This window comes from Monodon monoceros, unplaced genomic scaffold (genome assembly GCF_005190385.1).
Source record: "Monodon monoceros isolate NGI ecotype Baffin Bay Population unplaced genomic scaffold, NGI_Narwhal_1 Super_Scaffold_4, whole genome shotgun sequence".
Lineage (NCBI taxonomy): Eukaryota > Metazoa > Chordata > Mammalia > Artiodactyla > Monodontidae > Monodon > Monodon monoceros.
This window is the reverse complement of record NW_021703781.1, coordinates 54477745-54503726: the sequence shown is the minus strand read 5'-3', so window position 1 is coordinate 54503726 and position 25982 is coordinate 54477745. Positions and strand designations below refer to the sequence as shown.

The 25982-nt window shown below is 40.5% G+C and overlaps 1 protein-coding gene and 2 non-coding genes across 5 annotated transcripts; 2 read left to right on the top strand and 1 right to left on the bottom strand.

Annotated features, from left to right (window-relative positions):
• The first annotated feature begins 521 nt into the window (after positions 1 to 521).
• CWF19L1 (CWF19 like cell cycle control factor 1) lies at positions 522 to 25575 on the top strand. Of its 3 annotated transcripts, XM_029201022.1 has the most exons (14): positions 522 to 614; positions 3399 to 3483; positions 4714 to 4792; positions 5405 to 5506; positions 6929 to 7143; positions 9081 to 9199; positions 11835 to 11919; positions 13543 to 13683; positions 14590 to 14704; positions 15462 to 15541; positions 19818 to 20027; positions 21641 to 21760; positions 22209 to 22306; positions 25150 to 25313. In XM_029201022.1, exons 1-14 carry the CDS (start codon positions 592 to 594, stop codon positions 25292 to 25294), a joined length of 1617 nt encoding a protein of 538 aa, XP_029056855.1. In that variant the 5' UTR covers positions 522 to 591; the 3' UTR covers positions 25295 to 25313. The 3 variants fall into 3 exon arrangements, with proteins under 3 accessions (XP_029056855.1, XP_029056856.1, XP_029056857.1); XM_029201023.1 differs by lacking the exon at positions 21641 to 21760 and having other exon boundaries at positions 547 to 614; positions 25150 to 25575; XM_029201024.1 differs by lacking the exons at positions 522 to 614; positions 3399 to 3483; positions 4714 to 4792; positions 5405 to 5506 and having other exon boundaries at positions 7098 to 7115; positions 25150 to 25575.
• Positions 21301 to 21448, top strand: LOC114883524. The gene has a single exon (XR_003790617.1). It is a non-coding gene; the product is annotated as a small nucleolar RNA SNORA12 (small nucleolar RNA).
• On the bottom strand, positions 24281 to 24415 carry LOC114883513. Its single transcript, XR_003790607.1, has one exon. It is a non-coding gene; the product is annotated as a small nucleolar RNA SNORA70 (small nucleolar RNA).
• Positions 25576 to 25982: the final 407 nt, after the last annotated feature.

Sequence of the window (25982 nt, the reverse complement as noted above, 5' to 3'; positions counted from 1 at the left end):
TTCTCCAAAAAACTCAATGTCATGAAAAACAAAAGGTAGGTGGGCCATTGTAGATTAAAAGAGACTAGAGGGACTTCCCTGGTTGTGCAGTGATTAAGACTCCGTGCTTCCACTTGCGGGGGGCGCAGGTTCCATACCTGGTAGGGGAACTAAGATCCCAGGTGCCCTTGGTGTGGCCAAAAAAATGAAATAAAATAAAATCGTGTATTACAAATTTCCCATGTACTCTTTTTTTTTTAAAATATTTATTTGGTCTGTCTTGCCCACGAGAGTTACATCATTAGGTTGGGGCCAACACCGTGCAGAGTTTTCTAGCAATTCAATAATTTCAACTGCCCCCAAGTAAAAAATTACAATCGGAATGTTCTTCGTCCTTTGTCCCTTCTTCTCCACGCTCCTGGTTTCTTGATTCCTGCTCGAAGCAAAACCACCTGAGAGAGGCATCTGTCCTTCGGCGCTCTCCGTAGGTAACTGAGATTTCATTGGCTGGGAGCGCTGACGTCTTATCGTAGTGCGGCCGCCTTTTCCGGAGGAGCGTGGGTTCGTTTTCCGTATTTTCGGTGGTCGTCCCAATCCAGGCTATAAGGGCAGATGGCTGAGAAACCGCTGCGCCTGTGAGTGACCCTGAGTATGAAGCATGTGTGTGTGTGACCCTGAGCCTGAAGCGGGGTGTGTGTGTGTGTGTGTGTGTGTGTGTGCGCGCGCTGGAGGGGGTTTTCTAAAGACGGAAAGGCGGGGGCGGAAGCTCGGCGGCTGCTGGTGAGCTTCGATCGCGTCTTTGCCTGGCCACTGCCGGCCTCTTTTCCTGGCCGTTTTCGCTTCTGAAGAGGGGGACTCTTGGCGACACTCGCTGAGAGAGGAGGAAGCTCCTAGCGTCAGGCCTTCTCCATGTTAGGCCGTCTTGGTCTCTGACATCATTTCCCCTTCGTTTCTCCTCGCGGTATATTTACTAGACAAAAATTGTAGGCATGGGGCCCTTTGATGGGCTCTGGGCAGTGGTCGACAGGAGAGAGAGACAGGGCCTTTGCCCTGGCGCGCTTTTTGAGGGGATGGTGAAGAGAGGATTTCCATTCATTCATTCATTCAACAGTATTGATTGAACAATTGCAGTGTGCCGGGCACTGTGTTAGGCGTTGCACAGATGGAGTTCCTGCCCTAATGGATCTTACAGTTTAGGGAAACGTATATTAATCAAATAATCCAGATAAATGTTGAATTACGGTCCTGATAAATGTCAGGAGGAAAAGGTTCACGGTTCTGGGAGGGTGTATAGGGTATTTGGATTAATGTGAGGAATCAAGGTAGTGAGGATTGAGCCTTGATTAATAGTTTTGTCTTTATCCTAAAAAAGTCACTGGATCACTGGAATGTTTAAGAACGCCTTGGCATGATCAAATTTTCATTTTGGAAAGCGATTCTGGTTGCAACGTGAAGAGAAATTTATAGCCAAAGTAGAAAACAGCTAGGATTAGATAGCGTAAAGGCAGAGGAGAAGTGCGGGGGTTCAAGGTTTATTAAGGAGAGGACATCAACAGGGTTTGGAGGTGGTTTGGTTATGAGTGAGAAGGTGTCAGCATTGTCCTGGTCCTAGATTTCTTTCTTCAGTGGGGTAGGAAACACTGGAAGAGGGCCCAGATGAGGAGATGATGAACTTGGAGGTGTCTTATGATGTACAAACTGGACAATGGCTCTCCCCAAAGCAGAGATAATTCCACGTGACAACTGCTATGAGAGAGGAAGTGCAGGATCCTGTGGGAGCACCAGGATTTGGTGACTGATAGGGGCTGGAGGGCTTCCTAGAAGAGGTGGTGCTCAGAAAATAAGTGAAAGTGGTAATAATTTATTACAGAGATTGCTCTGAAAAGCTATATGGGTTTCTGATGTTTTGAGAAGAGGACTTTCTGAGCGGTCAGGAAGGCTTTAGAGATGTGATAGGCCTTGAAGGATGGGAAAATTTTAGACTCAAGATGGGTAGTGTGGGACTGTTAGGAGAAATAACTACCCCAAGGGAATGGCAGAGACAGAGAGTGATCAGATCGACAGTAGGGAAGGTTTCTGTTATGGAAACTTGGAGAAAGCATTGGGAAGAGAGATCAGGGACTTGTGGAAAGCTGTGGTTCCTCAGGCAGTGGAGTTGTCTTAATGTTTTTGAGGAAAGAACATTAAACCGCTGGCTTTACGTAGGGTGGACAGGAAGAAGGGAGAGTATTAGAGGAAATGTAAGTATATCCTCTGCGTTGTATCCAATACCAGATTCACCGTATTTCTCTCTGATTCTGCCTCTGCGTAAACTACAGGACTCTCAGTTGCTCAACCTTGTAATTATTCTCCATTCCTACTTCTCCACTCCAATTTGTGTTCAAGTTTTCAGAATTCTAAATTTCTCATCTGTTTCTCTCCTCCCCATCTTCATTTGACATTGCCCTCTTTGCTGGTATTTTTGCTTATAGTCACTTGTTCCTCCAGACCATCTTTCAGTCTGTTACTAAAATGATCTTTCTAAAACAGATATGATCGTTTCACTACTCGCATTTTCACTACCTTGAAAATGTTCAGTGGTATGGACAGTAAAGCACACCAGAAAGACATACTGACAAAACAAGAACTATAATATTTCAAGATGAGTTAAAAGACATTAAGAAAATGATATGAGAAGTGGAAAAACCATGTAAGTCAAAAGTATAAAAACTCAGAAACGAGATTATAGAACAAGTTACCTCAAAACTTAGGGTCAGTCTGCCTAACAAACCTCAGGTCTTGTCGGTTTCTATCTCCCTACCCCATAACACTTTACACATACCTCCTATTATTGCCCTTGTTCATATAAATTTATAACTATCAGCGTATCTCCCCTTCCCTGATTGTGTACTCTTTGAGGCTTGAACTGAGTCTCCCTCTTCTTTATACTCCTAACGTGTTCTTAGCATAGTACTTGGCATACTGCACTTAGCAAGCATGTCGTAGATGTCCTGAGTGTGTTTGTTGAATGGATGAATGAAGCCCTGTGCTAAGATAGTGGTAGTGGAAACGAAAAGGACAGGATGACTTTGAAAGATATTTGTAAAAAGGAATTGAGGAGACGATGACTGGATGGGGGATTTTTGGGTCTTGGTAACCAAGTTGTTAGTAGACTCAGCCACAAAACTTGGCAAGTGAGAATAAGCTGGTTCAATTTTGGAGGAAATGATAAGCTAAATTTTAGATATGGTGAAGTTATTGGTGAGACCTTTAGGTGGAGCTGCCCAGTGGTCATTAATAGTGCACATGCAGTGAACCTCTCAGGTAACCTCAGAGACTGGATCACATATCTCCCTAATCCAGGAAGACTGGTGTATACCAAACCTGGCAGGCTTATTTGTGTGTCCTGCATTGCCTTAACATTTATGTCTTGTTTGCAGCTTGGCATGTGGAGATGTTGAAGGAAAGTTTGATGTTTTATTCAATAGAGTTCGAACAATTCAGAAGAAAAGTGGAAACTTTGATGTAAGATGTTTCTTTTTACTGTATTTAATTTGACTGTTGTAATCAAACATAGTAAAATAAAGTTTGGGCTCCTTTATACGTTTCTCAGTCGAACACATACTCTCCTTTTTTGTTAGACTGAGTTCCTTTTTTTTTCTTATGTATACAAATTTATTTATTTATTTTTGGCTACATTGGGTCTTCCTTGCTGCACACAGGCTTCCTCTAGTTGCGGTGAGCGGGGGCTACTCTTTTCTGCGGTGCACGGGCTTCTCATTGCCGTGGCCGTTGTTGTTGCGGAGCATGGGCTCTAGGTGCGCGGGCTTCAGTAGTTGTGGCACGTGGGCGCAGTAGTTGTGGCTTGTGGGCTCTAGAGCACGGGCTCAGTAGTTGTGGTGCATGGGCTTAGTTGCTCCACAGCATGTGGGATCTTCCTGGACCAGGGCTCAAACCCATGTCCCCTGCATTGACAGGCAGATTCTTAACCACTGCTCCACCAGGGAAGTCCGAATTCCTTTTCTGAGCATGGGAATTTAGTAGCTGAAAAGTGGTGTGGGAAGGGAGATGTGTTTACTGTAGACCCTTCTATACTTTTTTGAATTTGAATTTTGTTACTTTATTACTGTACGCAAAACTGAAAACAGACTAGCAGAACCTCCCTAAGTGATTCTGACCCTGGGTTTGGGAAGCACAGATCTATTTCATGGGTATATGGTATGAGTGAACTCAGATAGCATATGTGCCAATGCTTCACAGACTAAAGAGTCCTATGTAATTGTTATGTGTTGTTGCCAGCTAGACTGTAAATTTTTAGAGTACAGAAGAGTATTCTAGATATGGGGATAATTTGTTCATTGGGTTAAAGGTTGAGTAAGACAACAAGCAGGAAATGTGTCCTTTATGCCCTGTATCTCTCAGGGTATCTAATATTGTTTTGTATTTTGCAGAGAGATTTTTTAAGGTTGATGTCTCCATTTTTCCCTGACCCTCTTGTCTCTTTCCCCAGCTTGTATTTGACATCCAGGGAGCCAAAATTTAGGAATTTATAGAATCAGTAACTACTACAATTGTTGTTAAAAAATTATGTTTAGAAATTCTGTAAATTGATTAAGGAAATTCTGTAAATTGATTAAGGAAAAAACTGAGATCATTAAATAGGATAATTAGCTCAATAACGTTATTATCAATTAATTATGTACTATTTGATATTATTAAAAAATCTCATATATCTGTTTAAAAAACTCATTTTAGCTGCTGTTGTGTGTAGGAAATTTCTTTGGCTCCACTCCAGATGCTGAATGGGAGGAATATAAAACTGGCGTCAAGAAAGGTACAGAACTTATTTTTAACATATGATTTCTAATAAAGTTTCAAGGCTACATGGTTCTTGCCTAGTTGTTTTTCACACGTTAGTGATTGAAGAGTTTGCCTTTGAGTTCTGCATTGACCTGGGAAGAATGCCTATATATCTAAATGTTCACATTTTGAATTTGGTTGGATTTAGTTCTAGAAAAAGAATTCTCTTCTCAGTAGGAAGGAATTGAATAATGCAACCATATGTGTTCTTTTTTTCCCCTAGTTTCAGTGTTTTTTATTAAGCTCTTTGGGGTCTGTGTTTTCCTAACTATACATTGACCATCCTCTCCAAGATGTTACTTCATCAGCCTAGTGATACCATTTAATAGTCAAGCCACAAGGTTGGTTGTAGGATATCCTATGTGGTGACCATGTTCCATGTATAGGATTGCAGACTCTTTTTGGCCATGCCATGTGGCTTGTGGGATCTTAGTTCCTGGACCAGGAATCAAACCCATGCCAGGGAATTCCCTAGAATTGCAGACTCTTTACTTTTGCTACAAGTGTTTTTCCTATGGGGATACAGTTCTCAGGTTCCAAAGCAGACTTGGTAACTAGCTGGTGTCATGTCTGTTTCTCTCACTAGCTCCTATTCAGACATACGTGCTGGGTGCCAATAACCAGGAAACAGTAAAATATTTCCAAGATGTTGATGGGTGTGAATTAGCTGAAAACATTACTTATCTGGGTAAGTTGATATCTTGTGTGTTTGTAATGAACATAATGTGTCCCAGGAATTAGCCTCCCAGGAAATTTGTGGCTGGATTCATCTGCCATTACTGCCTGAGAGAATGGGGATCAGGGTTTTTTTTCTAAAGTCAGTGTCTATACCTTTAAGACTATGTCATTTTTCCTATGTTGTCTCCCACCTCTCCCCAATCTCCTTGTACTTTCACAACCCAATATATACTCTTTCAGCCAACTAGAGGAATAAAATATTTGACTACAGTGTTTGAAGTACTTCAGGTATAAATTGTGTTAAAAAAATTCTATGTATGTGGTCTCACCATATAACATTGCTAGATGTACACAGCTTATTTGTTAATTGGACTCCTAATTTGCTATAGCTCTAGGTTTCACTGAGGTTTTGAAAAACTCAAGTTTTTAGTGCTGATACTTGGGTTTTTCACTGCTTTTGTCCTTTTTCTGATTCCAGGTCCACTCTTCAATTCCAGGTTAAAATTGTTCCTCCACAACCCCCTGAAACTCTTAGTGGTTCTTTCAGTGTCTGGCTGTTGTAAAAAGCACTGTCAAATTTTGCTTTTCTTCTCCACTTGCTCCCCTCCCCCCACCACTACTGCTTCTTGGATCATTCAACTCACTTTTATCTAAAATGGCTCAACTGGTCTTCACATTTCCTCTCTCTTGGTCTCTCATTTCTTTAGAAAGCTTCTACATTTCCTTTGCTATAAATGCTCTTTTTATAGTTTTTTTATTAGTATGTGTGTTCCTTTTTTACTTTATTATTCTTTGTTAGTCAATATGTGTGTTCCTTTATTAGTTAGTATGTGTGTTCCTTTTTGAGTTAGTATGTGGAAAGAACCATTTGAGAAGAAGAGACTCAGTAGATGAAAGGGAAGTGAAAATTGATGGAACAGGGTTCTGGTGGCAACAAGAAGGAAACGGAATCAAGGGCACAAGCTATGAATAAATTTAGAAGATGGCAGAGTCTCTTAATTTTTCCCAAGTAATTGCTTTTTCCAAATGTTTTCCTTCATTTGGAAGCTTCTGCCTTCATGAAGAGTACATTTATTCTAGACTATAGCTTACTCACAGCTGCAATTATTTATTTTTCTTCTCAGTGCCTCTCCCTGTATCCAGGTGTCTAGATCTTTTAGTCCCTTTGGAGTCTCTAGAAGGCAGAAAGCCTTTTTCTTAATCAGTGCTTCCTAGGTTTTTTCATTTGCAAGGCACCTGGGGCAATCAGACTGTGGGCTCCAGCAGCCTTCACATAAGGACTGCTCTTACTTACTGAATAGGAATACTGTTGTAGCCATCCAACATTGAGACCTAGGAGCTGGAAGTGGGGCATGGGGAAAGAGATTCATCACCAGAGTGACATTTCATTCAGCAGTTTGACTAAAACTTGTCCATTTTTCTTTGAACCCAGGTCGTAAAGGTGTCTTCACTGGAAGCTCGGGGCTGCAGATTGTGTACCTCAGTGGGACAGAGTCCTTAAATGAACCTGTCCCAGGTTACAGTTTTAGTCCCAAGGATGTGTTTTCCCTGAGAACAACGCTGTGGTCAACATCCCAGTTTAAGGGTGTTGATATCTTGCTCACATCCCCATGGCCCAAGTATGTGGGGAACTTTGGGAATTCTTCTGTGAGTAGTATTTGTTCAGTTGGAATTTCTAAAAGCAAATTGCAGTGGCTTAATTTGAGCTTTTTTGCTCTTTATGTGACTATTTCAGCTCTTAGTTCCTTTCAGTAGAAATCTTTTATGAATTTTTCAGGTTACTTAAAGCCTTATTGGCTGACCAAAGCAAAAGTTGATCTTAATGAAAGCATGATTCACTGAAGAGAGAATGCTGAAGTCTTACTTATAAATGAATTTAAAAAAAAAATTATATTCTCTGCTTCAAGTACCCTTTCTCAAGCTTCTTCTTAAGAAGTTTTGAGGGGTCACTAATTTTCAGTGAAAAGATTTATAGCTAGTGGCAGCTCTGTAGTTTTATTTCCCCCTTTCCATTCCAGATTATATCTTTTTGGCTATCAACATATTTTAAAAGGTGGAATCATCATGGGATTGAGGATAGTGATCTAAAGTTGGGAAACAATATATTGAAAACTTAGTACTTTTCTAATGGGAAAGCTTTAATGTTGGAATGTATTGGAGCGTGCCATGGCGTTCGATCTAAATATTTTTGTAGGAAGAGGATGTACACCAGGTTGGTGAGTGACAGCTATCATGGGGAGCTACCTTGGTGGAAATCAGCCTAAGGAAGACCTTGAAAGGTTGTATGTGAGCGCAGAAAGCATCAGCTGAACTTCAGTGAAGGAAAATGTAAGAATGCATTTAGGGACAAATATCAACTCCTAGATGTGGAGTTATCAGATATGATCCAGAAAAGGGCCTTGTAGACCACTCTGCCAACTTCAGCATAATGTGTCCATGACTAAAAAGGCCGACAAAATACCAGGCATTGTCAGGATTTTGAAGGGAGAAGGGACAACACTTTCTTCCCCTTCCACAAACCTATGGTTATTCTGCCACTAGCATACAAGAGGCAGTGCTGGTTGCAGCGTAGAGAAGATACAGCAGAACTAGGGAAGATCCAGAGAAAGACTACTAAAGTGGTGATGAGAGAAAGACACGTGATACTCTATAAGGAAGAATGAACAGCAGTGCTAAAAAAGTTTACAATTTTTGATTAAAGTAGATTTTGATGAAAGTTTATAAGTAATTATACAAGGTATTTATAGGGGAGAAAACAGTATATCTCACTAGTCCCTAAGGTACTGTAACTAACCTCAAGGCCAGTTCCCTGCCCTTCAGCAGACACCTGAAGGAGGCAAGCATAAGACAAAAGGAAGGTTTTGCTTTACTTAGTGGAAAATTAACTCTGGTAATTTCTTTATTTCCAGTTAATACCTTGTCTTAGAATGAAGATCATAAATAATGTTATGGATGAGAGAGCACATAATTTATTGTTAATGGAAGCTCTGGGAACACACCTAACTTTTGACAGACTTTGTATTACAAACTGTGACAAGGGCACAGTTGTGCCCTTCCACAAGCCACACCTTCCTTGACTGAAGCAAAATAAAGGATTGTATGCTTATGTGATGAAGTCCTTGAATGTTCTACGGCAAATATTCTATGGATCTTAGGGGCCCTGAAAGCTAGCTTTTAATTTTGATCTTCTGCAATGACTATGACTGTCTGCATTGTCAGAACTACAGGAGCACAATGAAGCAACTTACAGACGTACTACTGTCTGTGGGCTCCAGAGAGAGTGCTTACTTTCCAAAAAAAGATTGTAATAAACCTTGTTTTGGGTATTAGTATGGAGGAGTTACCTTCTCCCTTAACCTCTGGCTTTCAACAACTGTTCCTATTTCTGCATTTGTAATAGCCCAGTTCCCCTTACGTGTTGAGATTTCTCTGATTGCCATAAGTATGGAATTCATGACGCAAATCCTGCTGCCCACATTGTAGCCACATAAATATTCCAAAGACATTTCAAAGTATCTTGTTATATCTCTGCATTTCATGATAACTCTTAGGTCTGTTATGATGACTAAGTTTCTATTTACTAGGGAGAAGTGGATACCAAAAAATGTGGCTCTGCTTTGATCTCCAGTCTTGCCACAGGCTTGAAACCAAGATATCATTTTGCTGCATTGGAAAAGACTTATTATGAGAGGCTTCCATATCGGTGAGTAGCATTTCATTCTTTTTGTTTTTTTGAAGAATTTGCCTGGATTTTCTGTGTAAGCTTCTCATGTTCATTTCGGCCATATAATATCTTGGTTTCTTTTAGTTACTCAGGCATGAAATGAGTGACTCTCAAATCATTCCAATTCTCTGAGTTTGGTTTCCTAATTTGAAATACAAGGGATTGGATGATACTGTATCATCCAATGTATCATTTAAAGCCCCTTAAAGGTTTGAGGGTCTGACATAACAATGCTGTTTAACTATCATAGCTTGATGTACAGTAAGTCCTGTTTTGATCAGGTTAAACGGTTACTCCTTGTATAGTCTTTTTTTTTTTTTTTTTTTTTGCGGTACGCGGGCCTGTCACTGTTGTGGCCTCTCCCGTTGCGGAGCACAGGTTCCGGATGCGCAGGCTCAGCGGCCATGGCTCACGGGCCCAGCCGCTCCGTAGCATGTGGGATCTTCCCGGACCGGGGCACGAACCCGTGTCCCCTGCATCGGCAGGCGGACTCTCAACCACTGCGCCACCAGGGAAGCCCCCTTGTATAGTCTTAAACTCAGGATAATCACCTAAGAAGTATTTCAATTTAGGAATCAAGAACTTGTATCAATTTTTTCTCTCTCTCTCTTTTTTCAGTATAGCTTGGAGATGGAGTTTTTAAAGGATGTGTTACAGAGAAAATAAAACCAGTGTTTTATAAGTAATAGAGCTAAGTAAAGTTAACTCTGAAAGATCTTCACTTTAAAGGCATGGGTAATCCCTAAAATGATTTATAAAAACCTTTTTTTTAATATACAAAAGCAATATATGTGTTGTTGAAAGTTCAAAAAATATAGGTGAGCAAAAAGAAGAATATAACCTGCCCTTTCCCTATAATCCCACAGCCTAAGATATAACCATAGGTACTACGGATTTTTCTTTTATATCTCCATATATGCATTCCAGAAAAACCTCTTGTTCTCTGAAACCATGCACTAAAAACAGAAAGGTTATAGGAGTAAGCCACTCAAAACTTTTAAGGATCCAAATATACATTTCTCTGAAGAACATAAACCAGTGGCAATAGGCACATGAAAAGATGCTCACGCATCATTAGCCATTAGGGTAATCCAAATCAAAACCAATGAGATACCACTTCTCACCCCACTAGGATGGCTATAATCAAAAAGACAAATAATAAGTGCTGATGAGGATGTGGAGCAGTTGAAGCCCTCATACGTCGCTGGTGGGAACGTAAAATGGTACAGCTGCTTTGCAAAAATATTTGGCATTTGCCTACCATATGACCCAGCAATTCCACTCCTATTCCAAGTGAAATGTAAACATAGGTTCACAAAAAACTTGTACACAAATGATCATAACAGCATTATTCATAATCGCCAAAATGAGGAAATGACCTAAATATCCATCACCTGATGAATGGGTAAATAAACGGTGGTATATCCATATGATGGAATGTTATTCAGTAAGTAAAAGGAATGGAGTACTGATAAAAGCTACATGTGTGAACCTTGAAAAGATTATTCTAAATAAAAGAAGCCAAACACAAAATACCACATATTACATGATTCCATTTATCTGTAGTGTCCAGAATAGGCAAATCCATAGAGATAAAAAGTAGATTAGCGGTTGCCAGGGGCTAGTTGGAGGGAAATGGGGAGTGACTGTTAATAGATACAGGGTTTCCTTTTTTAGATGATGAAAATGTTCTAAAATTAGATAGTGGTAGTGGCTTAGTATATGTCAGTATGCTAAAAACTGGTGAATTGTATGGTATTTGAATTAGATCTTAATAAAGCTGTTAAAAAAAAAACAACAAAAAACCCTGTACAACTTTTTTTTTTTTACATCTTTATTGGAGTATAATTGCTTTACAATGGTGTGTTAGTTTCTGCTTTATAACAAAGTGAATCAGTTATACATATACATATGTTCCCATATCTCTTCCCTGTACAACTTTTTAACCAGAGCTGTAACAAAAACCCATAACTATCATAATAAAAATACTGGCATTTTTTTTCCAGGGAACATAGACACTCATGTATTTTTATATTTTTCCTAGGAGAATGAAATCATGCTATGTATTACCATTTGAAGCATTTTTTTCCACTTAAAACTCATTTCTCTTTGTTTTTCATTATTAGAGTTTTTTATTACATAAAAGAAGAGAGAATAGTGTAATGATCCCTCCTGAACCCATAACCTACTTCAGCAATTATCAACATTTTGCCAATTTTCCGACTCTTTTAAAGCCAAATTTAGAGTTTTTTGTGCTTTTCAAATACGTGACCTCATTTTTTTCCTAACAGCAGCCCCGGGAAGTAGGGGTGATTATTCTACTAGATGGACAGGTAACATCTGAGATGTTACTGGTGGTGATGTAGTGATAGACTTAGGACCTGTGCTTTTTTCATGGCCCCGTGGAGTCTACATATTTCATAATTGCAGATCAAAAGTAAAGTTTGTTGGTGGGAATTCCCTGGCAGTCCAGTGGTTAGGAGTCGGCGCTTTCGCTGCTGGGTTCAATCCATGGTCAGGGAACTACGATCCCGCAAGCCTCGAGGTGCAGCCAGAAAAAAAAAAAAAAAGGTAAAGTTTGTTGGTAACCTATTATCTTTCCAATATGTTATAGAAACCACATCATTCTGCAGGAAAATGCACAGCACGCCACCAGGTTCATAGCTCTGGCAAATGTTGGAAATCCAGAAAAGAAAAAGGTAAATTTTGAGTATTTGGTGTTTGGTTAATATTCATTGTCTGCCTGATAAACGTTCCTCTTGCCAAGTTTAGCAGTCAGATCTTCTCTTCTCCCCAACTGCGATGTCCCAGTACTTCAGTGACTTTACTCTTTATAATAATATGGTAATGAAAGGTCAGGTTTCCTTGGGTCCTTTGTAGGAGATTTTAGAGAAGGGTTTGGGAAAATAGGCCCAGTGGAACAAAGGCAAAATTTCAAATGAATGATGTCTTTCTTCCCACATCCATGTGGTCGTCTCTATGGGTATTTTTCATGAGTTTGACCTCAGATGGTACTCTTGTTTTGCTGCTTTTAGCAACTTCATTTAGCAGAAATAATAAAACCTTCCCAAGGATTTACCTAAGCCCTCGTTGGCTTTGGGAATCTTAGTGATACCTTGAATCTGTCTTTATACTGGAAAACAGTGCAGGTGAATGAAAGAGGGTATACCAGAAAAGTATATTGTTCTCACTTCCCTGAGAGCACTTCTGATTCTGTAGGGCCAAAAGCAGGATATTGTGGATTGGAATAGCTAAAGATCAGAACAGTCAGTCACGTGGGAAAATATATAAATTATCTGAAGATTATCCTACTATAATATGCCGTAAACAATGTACATGCAAAAGATAAACAAATATTTTGTTTTTTTCCATAATATCTTAAACTTTTAGGCCCAATGCATTCTTAGCAAGTTTATATTTGTAATTTTTTTAACTTCCTTCCCTCCCTCCCTTCCTTCCTTTCTTCCTTTTTTCAAACTGCCCTTTCAAGACCGAGCATCACTCACAGTATTTTTAGTCTATTGCTTTACTTTCAGGGACATGTTAGCCTTAACCCTAAGCAATGTATACTTCACTCAAAGAATATGCACATTTTAAAATTTGGAAAGTATTAGTAAATTCATTTCAAAATTTTGTTCCAGTTTACACCCCTACCAGCAGTGTATGAGTCTGTTTTCTCAATGGGTAGTGTCAAATTTTTATTAACACTTTTGCCATTATGATATAAGAAGGTTGTGTATCGTTGTTAATTAGTTGTATTTCCCTGATCAGTAGTGAGGTTAAGCATCTATTCATATCTCACATAGTTTTCAGTATCTGTGCCATTAGTCCATGGTTTTAGATATTTATGTGAGTATTTATTTCTTTGCTACTAATCCCTAAGAAAATCTATCAGCATATACAGCAGAAATTGTATAAAATCAGAGGGAAACACTAAGTTGTCCAATTTAGTTTTCATTAGAAAAAAAGAAGGGCAGTGCAGTGACTATGGACAAAGTGCACAAAGATAAAGGACCCAGAGACAGAAGCAGTTTGTCTTCAAGGGTTATGGAGCAAGTCCCTCTGGGCCTTGCAGTGATAGTTGTTTTGTGTAAGGGCTGGGCTTTGATTAGTTGCTTGTTACTTCATCAGCCCTTGGTTTGCCCCTGCAGAGATCACTGAAATGGCATTGCTATGGATTCTCTGAACCACAGATGGGCTGGTTGCTGCTCTTTAATCTTACTCAGTTTCTGAAGCTTTATGTGAAATGTTATAATAAAATAGGTTGGTTACATTTGCACAAACAGTATTTCCCTTAATATTATGTTGTTCTTCTCCCAAAGTATCTTTATGCATTCAGTATTGTTCCTATGAAACTAATGGATGTAGCAGAACTGGTAAAACAGCCTCCAGATGTCACTGAAAACCCTTACAGAAAGTTTGTGAAGCAAGCATCCATAGGAAAGCAAATTCCTGCCCCTGAGGTATGTTCTGACTGAGAGGTGACATTTTCTGGGCAGGATTGCCCATTACAGGTGTCCTTTTCCTGGTTATAGTTTAATTCATAAGGCAAGTTTAATCCCTTGAATCTAAATCTTTTTCTTTCCTTTGGGGAATCATGCTGGTGATTAGAAAGCCTTAGTAGATTTCCAGTAAGCTCAATGTGTTTTTTGTTTTGTTTTTGTTTGTTTTTTTAATTATAGTTTGGGGTTAACAGTTTCATATTTTTAGTCTTTCATTGTCTAAACTTGGTTCATATGTTGGGGTTACACATGTAGAGTCTTTCCTTGTCTAAAGTTAATTCTCTGTTCTTAACTCTTCAGGCAAAGATCCCAACTGCTTGGTAGCAATGTAATTTGTGATTTTATAATGAGTGGTATAGGTGAATAAGATTTACTCTGAAGAAATTTCTTAATAGCAGACTTTTCTGAAATTCGTTTTCCCTTCACTAAAGCAAGGAATGTCAAGTTTCCTTACTAGTATGCATTGTCTACTTTCTCAGACTTTTTTTCTTATCTTTTTAATTAAAACTCAGAATTGTTTGATCTGTGAAATTGTAAGACTACACCATGGCCCTACTGAGAGAGAAAGGGAAAGGAATGTGGGTGGGTTCGTGCTATTCTGTTTTAGGCAAGAGTTGCTGTATAACTTGCATTTTACTTCACTTTTCCAAAGGGATAAATTTGGTGGTAGCTTGGATAAGTGTTGAGAGGTATGACTGAGAGTCCAGGCATCAGGATTGGGAAAATATTTTTCTTCTCTAGAATAGGCAGAAAGGGCAGGGAGGAAAGACATGACATGGCAGGAACATTCCCTTGTATGTGGATGGTTGGCTACTTGTCTAAAGGTTAGTTTAATAACATTTACTCTTCTACCTTTGGCTGTTCCAGGAAGATTCAGCCTGTCAGTTTTTCTTTGATTTAAATGAAAAGCAGGGAAGGAAGCGTTCATCTACAGGCAGAGATAGCAAGTCTTCTCCTCACCCAAAGCAGCCTCGCAAACTTCGTAAGTACCTTGGTTCCAGAGGTCTCTTATGTGAGCAAAAACTGTTATTTTGGGTCTTGTTTGGGAAGCAGCATTGCTAAGAGAGCCTCTTCTGGCAGAAGAAGATTGTATATTGAATCATTAGGACCAATAAGAAAAATAAAAGAATGCAAAGGTGGCCTGACTTTGAGGCTGTCTGAGGCTATTCCTGTCAGAACTATGGAAAAAGCTCCTTTCCATCATGTCTGTAAACGTAAGGTTAAGAGCCTACAAAACCAGTTTGGGTTTATAAAATAATAGAATAATCAAACTGGTAGAAAAGACTTACAGCTATTACATTGAGATCCTCTTTCTCCACCCCTTGTTTCAAAGATGAAGAGGCTGACTTCGGGAGGGTACACGTACTCCCAGGGTCATGTGGATAGCTGGTGGCATGACTAGAAGTAGAATTGGGGCTCCACACACCCAGTTGAGTGTTCTCTCATTGCAGTTAGTTGCCAGTTACATGCTACTTTAGTCAATATATGGTTATCACATGGATCACCTACCTGTGGATTGGTTACAAATTCAGAACTTTTAATAGAGGTTTAGTTTCATTGATAATGGTGATGGGGGCAGGGGTCATAGTGGGAGCACAGCAGACACAGTCCGTTGTGGCAGTACTGTGTACATATCAGTGTTTGCAGGTTGCAAAGATCAGACAAGGCTGAATTCCATAGGGTGGTTATGTGCTGGAGTGCTTGGACCATGGTAACATTTGTCTTTCTTCCACATGAAGCTCAGCCTCCAGGACCCTGCTGGTTTTGCCTTGCCAGCCCTGAAGTGGAAAAGCATTTGGTGGTCAGCGTTGGCACACATGTGAGTTACTTCCATGAACCTTTTACAGAGGAGACACCTGTTAGTTTTCTGTTAACTTTATTGAGTCATAATTTACATATCGTAAAATTTACCTACTTTAAGTGTGCAATTCAGTGATTTTTAGTTAACTCACTGATTGTACAGCCATCACATAATAGTTTTAGAACATGTTCATCACTCCAATAAGATTCCTCATGCCCATTTACAGTTAGTCTCCATACCCACCCACAGCCCCAGGCAACCACTAGTCTCTTTTTTTTTTTTTTTGTGGTACACGGGCCTCTCACTGTTGTGGCCCCTCCCACTGCGGAGCACAGGCTCTGGATGCGCAGGCTCAGCGGCCATGGCTCACGGGCCCAGCCGCTCTGTGGCATGTGGGATCTTCCCGGACTGGGGCACGAACCTGTGTCCCCTGCATCGGCAGGCGGACTCTCAACAACTGCGTCACCAGGGAAGCCCTATGTTTAACTTTTTAAGATACTGCCAAACTATTTTTCAAAATGGCTGTACCATCTTGTTTTCCCTCCAGCAATGTATGAGGGTTCCTGTTTTTCCACATCCTTTGCCAACATTTGTTATTTTCTATATTTTTGACTAGAGCAACTATAGCAATTCTCCTGTGGTTTAGTAGAGCCAGTTTCACAAGATTGCTCCTTCTCTCCCTCCTCTCTGACAAATAGGTATGGCTCTCCTAGGGTGATGTTTTTATGTAATTCTTGAACTTTATATGTTTTTATTTCATACTACTTGGGGGTGATGAATTACTTTTTTGAATTACTATTTAAAACAAGGATTTTCTTTTCTTTTTTATTTTTAATTAATTTATTTTTGGCTGTGTTGGGTCTTCGTTGCTGCGCACGGGCTTTCTCTAGTTGAGGTGAGCAGGGGCTACTCTTTGTTGCGGTACGCGGGCTTCTCACTGCGGTGGCTTCTCTTGTTGCGGAGCACGGGCTCTAGGCGCGCGGGCTCAGTAGTTGTGACTCACGGGCTCTAGAGCACAGGCTCAGTAGTTGTGGCACACGGGCTTAGTTGTTCCATGGCACGTGGGATCTTCCCGGACCAGGGCTCAAACCCGTGTCTATTGCATGGGCAGGCGGATTCTTAACTACTGTGCCACCAGGAAAGTACAAACACAAGGATTTTCTTTGTCCCAAAAAGGGAGTCTTCTGTTGCCTTTACACTCATATTTGGCTAAAAATGTTGATATTCTTTTTTATATCTTCAGATTTAAAAACTTGAGTTTATTAATTTTTATTTGTGATAATTATGCAATGTTGGGAACTGATTTACACTGATTATATAAAAGACTAAAGTGATAAATTCTCAGTTTTGCCTAGTAGTAGAGGATATAGCTTCCTAATGACGGGAATACCCACATCCACATTCCTGGTATGGGTATCTGGGAACCCAAGATAATAATTACAAGATTGCTTGGTAAGCACTGAATCAGACTATGAGAACTGGATGATTTTGAGAAGGATTTTATTCAGGCTGTGGAAAGTTCTGATGAACTATGTGTGTCTCACTGTAAAGTCATCCTATTTCAGATTTCCCCAGATACTTTTCCTTGGGCAGGGCTTGATTAGGTATTAAATGATATTAGTTTTTGACCCTCATTCCTCTGGGATTCATATAGACCATTATTCTTCTTTTTCGTTCATTTAGAATGAAAGAAGCTTAATTTTCAGGGTTAACATTTGCACCCTAGTCTCCCATGACTAGAATTGGCTATTTCCCAAGGCTCCTGAGGAAAATATTTACAAATCATTTCTTAGTGTGTGATGCTTCTGCGGACAGATACTTTCATCCATTTTTCATTGATTTATTCTAATTTTGTTTCCTGGGGATGACCTTTTCCTCAGCTTATCCTGACAGTGAGGGCCCTCTTCTGTGGGCTCCTGTAGACTGACTAGAATCTGTGTCATCTTACACTCGAAGTCATATCCCTCTCCTGCCATTATTGTTTGACTGAAGAGTCACAGTCATTTACATTTAATTTTTATGTCTTGCATATTGGCACACTCCTGTCGGTAGGGGGTGCATGAATGGGGTGAAGGCCTGTGACACAGCTGGGCCATAGAGCCTGTGGATGAACTCTTCAGTGGGAAGAGAAGCAAACTTGAAAACTTTTTATAGGAATACCTTTTTGGATTAACTCTCTTGGATCTTGGTTTCCTCCTTGGATTAGTGTATGCTGTCCTTCTCTCCCATATGGTATGGTATGGGAGAAGGCTTCAGACTGCCTTCTGTTTCGGAAACAATAGGTTCAGAATGCCATGCAGGGCACAAGAGATTTGGAATGGGTGACTTAGCTCCGTGCTGCTCTGGGCCTCCAGGAGAGATGGCCTTTCCTTTCCATTTATTGTACCTTTCTATTGCCTAGGGTATCTGGCTTAGGGTATGAGCCTAGGGGATAATCAGGAAACATGTTTGCTTCTCATCTTGACCTAAAGCTAGAGGGGCAAAAAGTACCTCAGATTTTGATTGTGGCCCAACCCAGCACCCCAAGTAGGAGGTCACATGATGATTTTAGCCTAGAGCCTACCTAGTAATCAAGTTTACACTTACCTGCGCTGTCCTTTGTTGTTAGAAACCTCTTGGGAACCTCTGGTGACCTGTGGGTGTCTGGCACAGGGCTTGGAGTCCCCTCTGTAGCCACTCCTCTTGATCTCCTTTCATTACTTTTTTCCCCTGGCTTTTTCTCTGTCTTTGCCATGCCTTCCTCAAGGAATATACATAGAAGTATGCTAATGGCCCATGGCTATAAATTGGTAAAAGCAGGTGTGGGCTGCTAAGAGTCCAGAATAACTATTGCAAAATCCGTGCATTTGTCTATAGGAGAAATATTCATTCAGGTCCTACTTATACATTTGAGATAAAGTTAGAGATAATTCAAGTATAGAACAGATTACAAGTTGAGAGTTTGAAAAGAAGGGAAGAGATCGGCCAAGTGTGAAACTATTCACAAGAACTAGAAGGTACTGCCTTGGGAGGTGCTATTTAGTCTAGACTAGAAACTTCAGTAGCTTCAGTGCACATCACAGTATAAAAAGGAAAGGCTAGAAAACTCAGGCTTCTAGAGTAACCTTTTAAAACAAACACAATCAAAATGGTTATTAAAAATTTTTTTTTAATGTTTTAGCACATATGAGGTTTTGATGAACTTTAGTCATCTGGGATATTAACTCTATAGATGTGTTCAGTCCTCTGTGCCAAGGAGATCAAGGATGATCATGCTTTAGTTTGTTTCTGATACTTATCCTGTCATTCTATTGGGCTTTCTCAGTGTAGATGAAAAATAAATGACTCCTTCCTTCAGCCTTAACTTTGAACCCACCACCCTAAAAGTATACTTTGGATTGTTTTTCTAAAGCTCCAGTACCTTCATTTGCCTGCGTTGATATTCACTGGCCCTTTCTCTACTCACTCAGTGTCTTCCCTTCAAAGAATGTCTGAGTGGTAGAGCAGTCTTGCATGTTTAGGTTTTGACAGAAATATTTTTAGTTGCTGTTTAGCTACCGGCAGCCATTGTTGGGAACTACAGTTTTTTTGGATGTACCTGAGTTTGAGGTTTCTTCTTCTTCCTTCCCTGTTAGGTTATGTTTGCTTTCATTTTGTAGAGGTTAGTCAGCAGCTTAAGGCTGTAGGGACACTGGATGCTAATCACGTCATCTTCGCCTTTTTCGTGAGCCTAAGAGGTGTATTTAGGGGGTGAGGTTGGGTGTCACTGTAAGGAAAGTGGTTCATTTGAAGTCAGAAGTGGTATCTTTCTTTGGCTGGGGGTGATAATAAACTGAAAAATTGCTTTCAAGTTCGGAGCCTGGGAGGAAAAACCAACCATCTGTTCCAGTCTCCTTCAGCTCTGGTGTGTTTGTAGCCAAAAGCCGGTCTGCGTGCTGCTCATTGGCTCCCAGTTCATTTGATAGTTGCATAGAAATTTGTTGCATCTGGGAACTCCCTGGCGGTCCAGTGGTTAGGACTCCACACTTTCACTGGCGAGGGTGCGGGTTCAATCCCTGGTCAGGGAACTAAGATCCCACAAGCCGTGCAGCCAGAAAAAAAGAAATTTGTTGCACCTAATCTCATTCTTCAGCAGGTGCTTGACAACATTGTTGTTATAACCTCTAAAATCAGATTTTTTTAAGAGGAGAATTTCTACTGAGAGCCTCTTGAGCACTTTTCCCACACCCTTGGGCTCACGCTCTGTAGAGGCTTTTCTCCCTGAAGAATCACACATGCAGTATTGATGTCTCACTTCTGTGTGCTTCCTCTTCAGTGCTACCTTGCCCTGGCCAAAGGAGGCTTATCTGATGACCATGTCCTCATCCTGCCCATTGGACACTACCAGTCAGTGGTGGAGCTTTCAGCAGAGGTGGTGGAAGAGGTTGAGCAGTATAAGGCTACATTGAGGCGCTTCTTTAAGAGTCAAGGCAAACGATGTATTCTATTTGAGAGAAATTATAAGAGCCATCACCTCCAGCTACAGGTAGGTGGTCTCTGCCCAAGAACTTGGAAGGGCTGTATGGGGACCTGGATATTGATAAATATTTAAATAATGTTAATTTTTTTGAAGTATAGTTGATTTGCAATATTGTGTTAGTTTCAGGCATATGGCAAAGTGATTCAGTTTTACATATATATATATATATATATATATATATATTTTAAGATTATTTTCCATTATAGGTTACTACAAGATATTGAATATAATTCCCTGTGCTGTATAGTAAATCCTTGTTGTTTTTCTATTTTATGTATAGTAGTTTGTATCTGTTAATTTCATAATCCTAATTTATCCTTCCTCCCCTCTCTTTCCCCTTTGGTAACCATAAGTTTGTTTTCTATGTCTGTGAGTCTGTTTCTGTTTAGTATATAGAGTCATTTGTATTTTTTTTTTTCAGATTCCACATATCAGTGATGTCATATAATATTTGTCTTTCTTTGTCTGACTTCACTAAGTGTGATATTCTCTAGGTTCATCTATCTGTGTTGTTGTAAATGGCAATAGTTCATTATTTTTTATAGCTGAGTAATATTCCATTGTGTATATATATATATATATATATAACATATCTTCTTAAGCCAAGCATCTGTCGATGGGCACTTGGGTTGTTGTGTAAATTGGTGCAGCTGCTATGGAAAACAGTATGGAGGTTCCTCAAAAAACTAAAACTAGAGCTATCTATGATCCAGCACTCCCTCTGCTGGACATACAACCAGTAAAGATGAAAACTCTAATTCGAAAAGATACATGTGTGCCAGTGTTCATAGCAGCAGTATTTGCAATAGCCAAGACATGGATACAACCCAAGTGCCCATCAACAAATAATGTTAATTTTAATACTTAATTTTAATTAATATTTAAGTATTTGATTCTAATATAAGGTTAGGTATTTAAATAGTTGATTTCATATTTAAAATATTTAATATGAATTTTCATATTAATATTTAAATAATATTCATTTAAAAGGTTAAAGAGTTTCTGGTGATAAGTCCAGAGATTTTATAGGGATTCACAGGGTAGTGCATGGCAGTACAAGTGAATAGCACAGATAGTAAGTGCCTTGTTGAGAAAAGGAATGGGTAGTCGAGGAAGGTTCCAAGAAAGGTGTGGGCCTCGATAGATAGAGTTTGGAAGAGAGTGGGTATTTTGTGTGAAGCTCAGCATGAGTGGCAGCTCAGAGGTAGGAAATAGTCTCAGATCCTGCCTGGGGCTAGCAGCTCAGAAATTCAGAGACTGTTATGGATAATTTGATTGTCGTTGTGGTGGTTTTCTTTCTGGCACATTTGTTAAGTTTTCAAATGGGCCTGACTCTGCCACATATATTATATAGGAGCTGGCAAAGGCTTAATGACAAAGAGATCTCTTTCTAGCCTTTCCCACATCAGAGATGGGCTCCCACATGTGGCAGACAAGCTCATAAGTTTAAGTCCTTACAGACAGGCTGACATAGACCTGTCTGGCCTGAGGAGAATCTCTGCTGAGGGGTGTTTCTCCACCCCTGTGATGGATTTGCTACGTCTCAGGGACTGTGCAGGAGGCATGAGCTCTCTGAGACCTGCATGAAGAATTTCTCCTGCTCCTCCCCCCCGCCCCAGGTCATTCCTGTGCCCCTCAGCCGCTGTGCTACTGATGACATTAAAGATGCCTTCATTACTCAGGCACAGGAGCAACAAATAGAGCTGTTGGAAATCCCAGAGCACTCAGACATCAAGCAGGTAAAACAGGAGGGGAAGGTCATATTCCAGGAGAAGTAAAGACCTGGTTTCTGACATGTTGAGCCTGAGGTACTCAAAGGTGTTTAAAAAATGTTAAATGGGCAGGTGACAATTTGGTACTAGAGCATGGGGTATTGATTAGACTAGAGATGAAGATGGTATTACATCAGTGCCTTAATGCTTTCCTGGGAAGAGCAAGAAATCAGAAATTTCCTAACGCAGGAACTTAGGAAGGTAGGTGCTACTGGGAGGATCTTTGTAATATCTGCCAGTTTGGCTTTTTAAACTCTAGTTCCACTAAGTGACTTGGGATTTATATCTGCTCACATCCTTTTTCTTGTGCTTCTAAGCTGAATTCTTTGCCAAATTAAAGCTTTAAAGAGATGGGCTGGGATTTTTGACTTTTAAAGCACTATTGCATGTCCTCATATGACTCTGTTTACTTTAGATTGCACAGCCAGGAGCAGCATATTTTTATGTTGAACTTGACACAGGAGAGAAACTTTTCCACAGAATTAAAAAGAATTTTCCTTTGCAGTTTGGAAGGTTTGTACATTTTTCTTATTTTAAATGTATTTTCACTAGACCTACTCTGAACGAAGTAGTGGGCTGCATGGCCAGTTGAGTAAAAAGCCAAACAAGGAACAGTCCTTGCCCCAAGGAACCAGTAGTCTTAGGGCAAGTCAGATGTTTACATATATGACAGTAATGCAATGCAGAGTGTGAAAAGTACCGTAACAAAGTTTTGAGGAACAGTGTACTTTAGAAATTCAGAGAAGGGAGAGCCCATTTCTACGTGGTGGAAGGCGTCATGAAAGGGCTGAAGTTGAGCCTGAGAGAGATATTTAGAGGGTAAACTTTGGCATGTGGGCATTCTAGCCCAAGGGAGGAAAATGCTATTATTAATTGAACATGTGCTCTGTGCCAGACACTGTGCCAAGAACTTTCCATGCATTGCCTCATTTAATCTTCCAAACTCTGTAAGGTAAGTACTGTCATCCCAATTTACCAGTATGAAGAATGAGGCTCTGGAGGAGTGCCAATAGAACTTTCATGATGATGGACATGTTTTATAAAAGTACACTGTCCTATACAGTAATCACCAGCCACATTACTAGTGACTACTGAGCACTTGAAATGTGGCTAATATGACTGAGGAACTCAATTTTTAATTTAATTTAATTAGGATTAAATTTAAATATGTCAGGCTAGTGGCTTCTATAGTGGACAGCATGGCTCTAGAGTGGTTAGGTAGCTTGTCCATGGTCACACAGTGACCTGGCCTGCTGGACCCCAAAGATGTGAGGTCTTAACTCACTACTCTGTAGTGTCCTAAAGGTCTGGACGAGGCTTCATTTTTGCTCCTCATATCATGGAGAACATGACTGCAGAACTATACAGGGAGTGGTATAAATTAGGTAGAGAATGAAGACAGGAATTTGCTGGCAAGAAGAGAGTATGGAGGGGAGTTGAAAATGTGCGGAACAGGTTATCTGATGCTGGTGTCTGTGATTTGCAGTGGTTTTTTCCCTAGTTAGAACTGAGCTTTGAGTCAATCTTGAACCCTTTTTGGAGCAATTTGGAAAGCCTCCAAGAGATTGCCACCATTGGATAAGTCCAGTAAACGTAGTTGTCTACATTTTCAAAAAGATAATAAATGAGAAGAAATGTGTTAGGAGCTTCAAACATCTGACATTATCTTTGTGTTATTGATTCAGCAACAGACACAGGTGTGGACACTGATGACACAGGCACATAAGCTCACAAAGGATAGAGTCTCTGAATGATTTTGTGCTCTTGGTAGTTGGTTGTATTTTCAACATTGAGTATTTTTCACAATAGTAACTTACAGTTACATAGCATTTTACAGTTAACGAAATACTTGAAAAGACATATTTTTTTTCCTGCTGCACAAGAAGGGCGGTTCTGTCTTCATTTTACAGATGAAGAGGTAGACTGATGGTCTGCCCAGAGAACTAGAACTTGAGCTTAGGTCCTTTGACTTTTAGAAGACTCATGTGATTTGTTTTCAGCCTTTCTATTTACTGTAGCTTCAAAGTGGAAAATGAACCATACAAATGTACAAATAGAGTTCTTTTCTTTTTTTTGACAAGAAAGGATTTATTGGTGGGCACGAGTAAGGAGGGGACGGTGCCAAGGCTCTCGCGAGTGCAGGGCCCACCATGTGTCCAGGGGCCACGATTAGGGATGTATTTGACCCCACAGCCATCCAGGATGAACTGCTTTTCTGCCACCATGTTTTCAGATTCATTTAAACTTAGTTAAAGCCCCACTTCTTGGAGACGTGGATCTTCTGGCAGCCAGGGAACTTGAACTTCGCCCTGTGGAGGGCCTCAATCACATGTTCCTTGTTCTGCAGGAACAGTTGTGGATGGACATTATGACTTGGCCAATGTGGACCCTGGCCACTGTGCCCTGGGGCTTTCCCAAGGCACCGTGCGTACCTGTCTGGAGCCTAGATCGGGGACAGCATGCCAGTCATGAATGTCCACTGGAAAGGGCTGTCTCCAGGGTCCCTTAGGGCAACCCATAGAGGCAACAGGCTGCACACACTACTAAGAATGCTGCTGTTTGCAGCCATTGCGCACTGGGGCCCCGTGGGGAAAAGAGCACAGTCAGCTTAATTGGCTGCAAAGGAGTTATTTCTAATATATCAGAATAAGTAAAAGTATAAAGCAGTGGCATTTAAAAGGTAGCTTGTGTACGTGGTGGTTTTGTTGACATTGAGCCTGTGCTGTTGTGCCTACGTAGGCCTGAGTGCACTAGAAAGAGAGGCAGAAAGTCAGAGTGGGATATGAGACTAGGTGCCTGACTTTTCACCTCAGCACACTAATGACCTGAGACGACAGAACTAGAGTTTAAGGCAGGATGTAAAATTACAGCTAGTTTGGTGCTTTGATTATGTTGTCTCCATACATCAGAAAACCCTTATTTTGCATTTCATAGGCAAGGAAATCAAGGCCAGTGATGAAGTAATCTGTTCAAGTCACAGATAGCAAGTGGCAGAGCTAGGAATGGAATCCAGTCCCTGATATTTCTGATATCAGGGGATGCCCTCTTTCTACTGTGCCATGTTGCTTCTCTAGGTACCAGTAATGTAGTTCCAAGTTGCTCAGAGAAGTAAATGGAATTTGAGGGGCTAGAAGAGCTAAGACCTGAGCTGGTCACTTATAACAGACATGACTTTGATAGATAGAATGGCAGAGATGGCTCTCAGGGCAGAGAAAATGGTATGAGCTAAGTCAGAGAAATTTGCATACCTTCTTTGGGTGATGCTGAGTGGAGCTCTCTGGCTGGAGAGGAGTCGAAGGAAGAGGGGGTTTTGGACTGATACTGTCCGTTTTGACTTCTTTGTGCTTTTTCTGCAGGGAGGTCCTGGCTAGTGAAGCTATCCTTAATATTCCTGACAAGTCTGACTGGAGGCAGTGTCAGATCAGCAAGGAAGAGGAGGAGACCCTGGCTCGTCACTTCCGGAAAGACTTTGAGCCCTTTGACTTCACTCTGGATGACTGAGCAAAGGGAAAAGCACTTTATGAACTTCACAGGATGTAATGGCAGCCTGTTTTTTGAGAAACAACAGTCTCCCATGGGGACTGTTTCCCTGCCTCTTTTTTGTGTATTCCCATGGAACCTGCCTGCAGCAAGAGGCCTAAGATTGAATATTTTTTAGAAAAAGTCACATTTTAGGATGAAGATCTTATGTTAAAAGCATGTCTGTCATCAAACTCCAAGTACAGCTTGTTTTTATCGACATTTTCAAAAATATTTAAACTATCATATAAAATCCAAATGCTTTTTCATGGTTGGGAAGTGTCTTGTGTTCATGTTACCTATAACCATTGAAATGAAGTAGAGTGTGTGTATAGTAGGAGGGGCCAGGGCTTTAGGCCCAGGTGTTATCCCAGGATCTCACAGGTGGCTTCTCACTGAACAGCCCAGGATGGAGAAGGCCTTTGCCTTTTTTCTCTTGTAGCAGTCATCTTACTGATATAGAAGAGCTCATTCAGTCCTTCAGCAAATACTTAACTCCTATGTGCCAGGCGTTTTTCAGGCTCCAGGAGTATAGCCATGTCCCAGCATGATCCCTGTTGTCCAGAATTTACAGTCTAATTGGGAAGAGGAGGGGCAGATTTTTAAAAAGAAGACGAGTTCTCCTTTAGATACTGAGTTTTAGTTGCTGTTTGATAGTTACAAATTCATG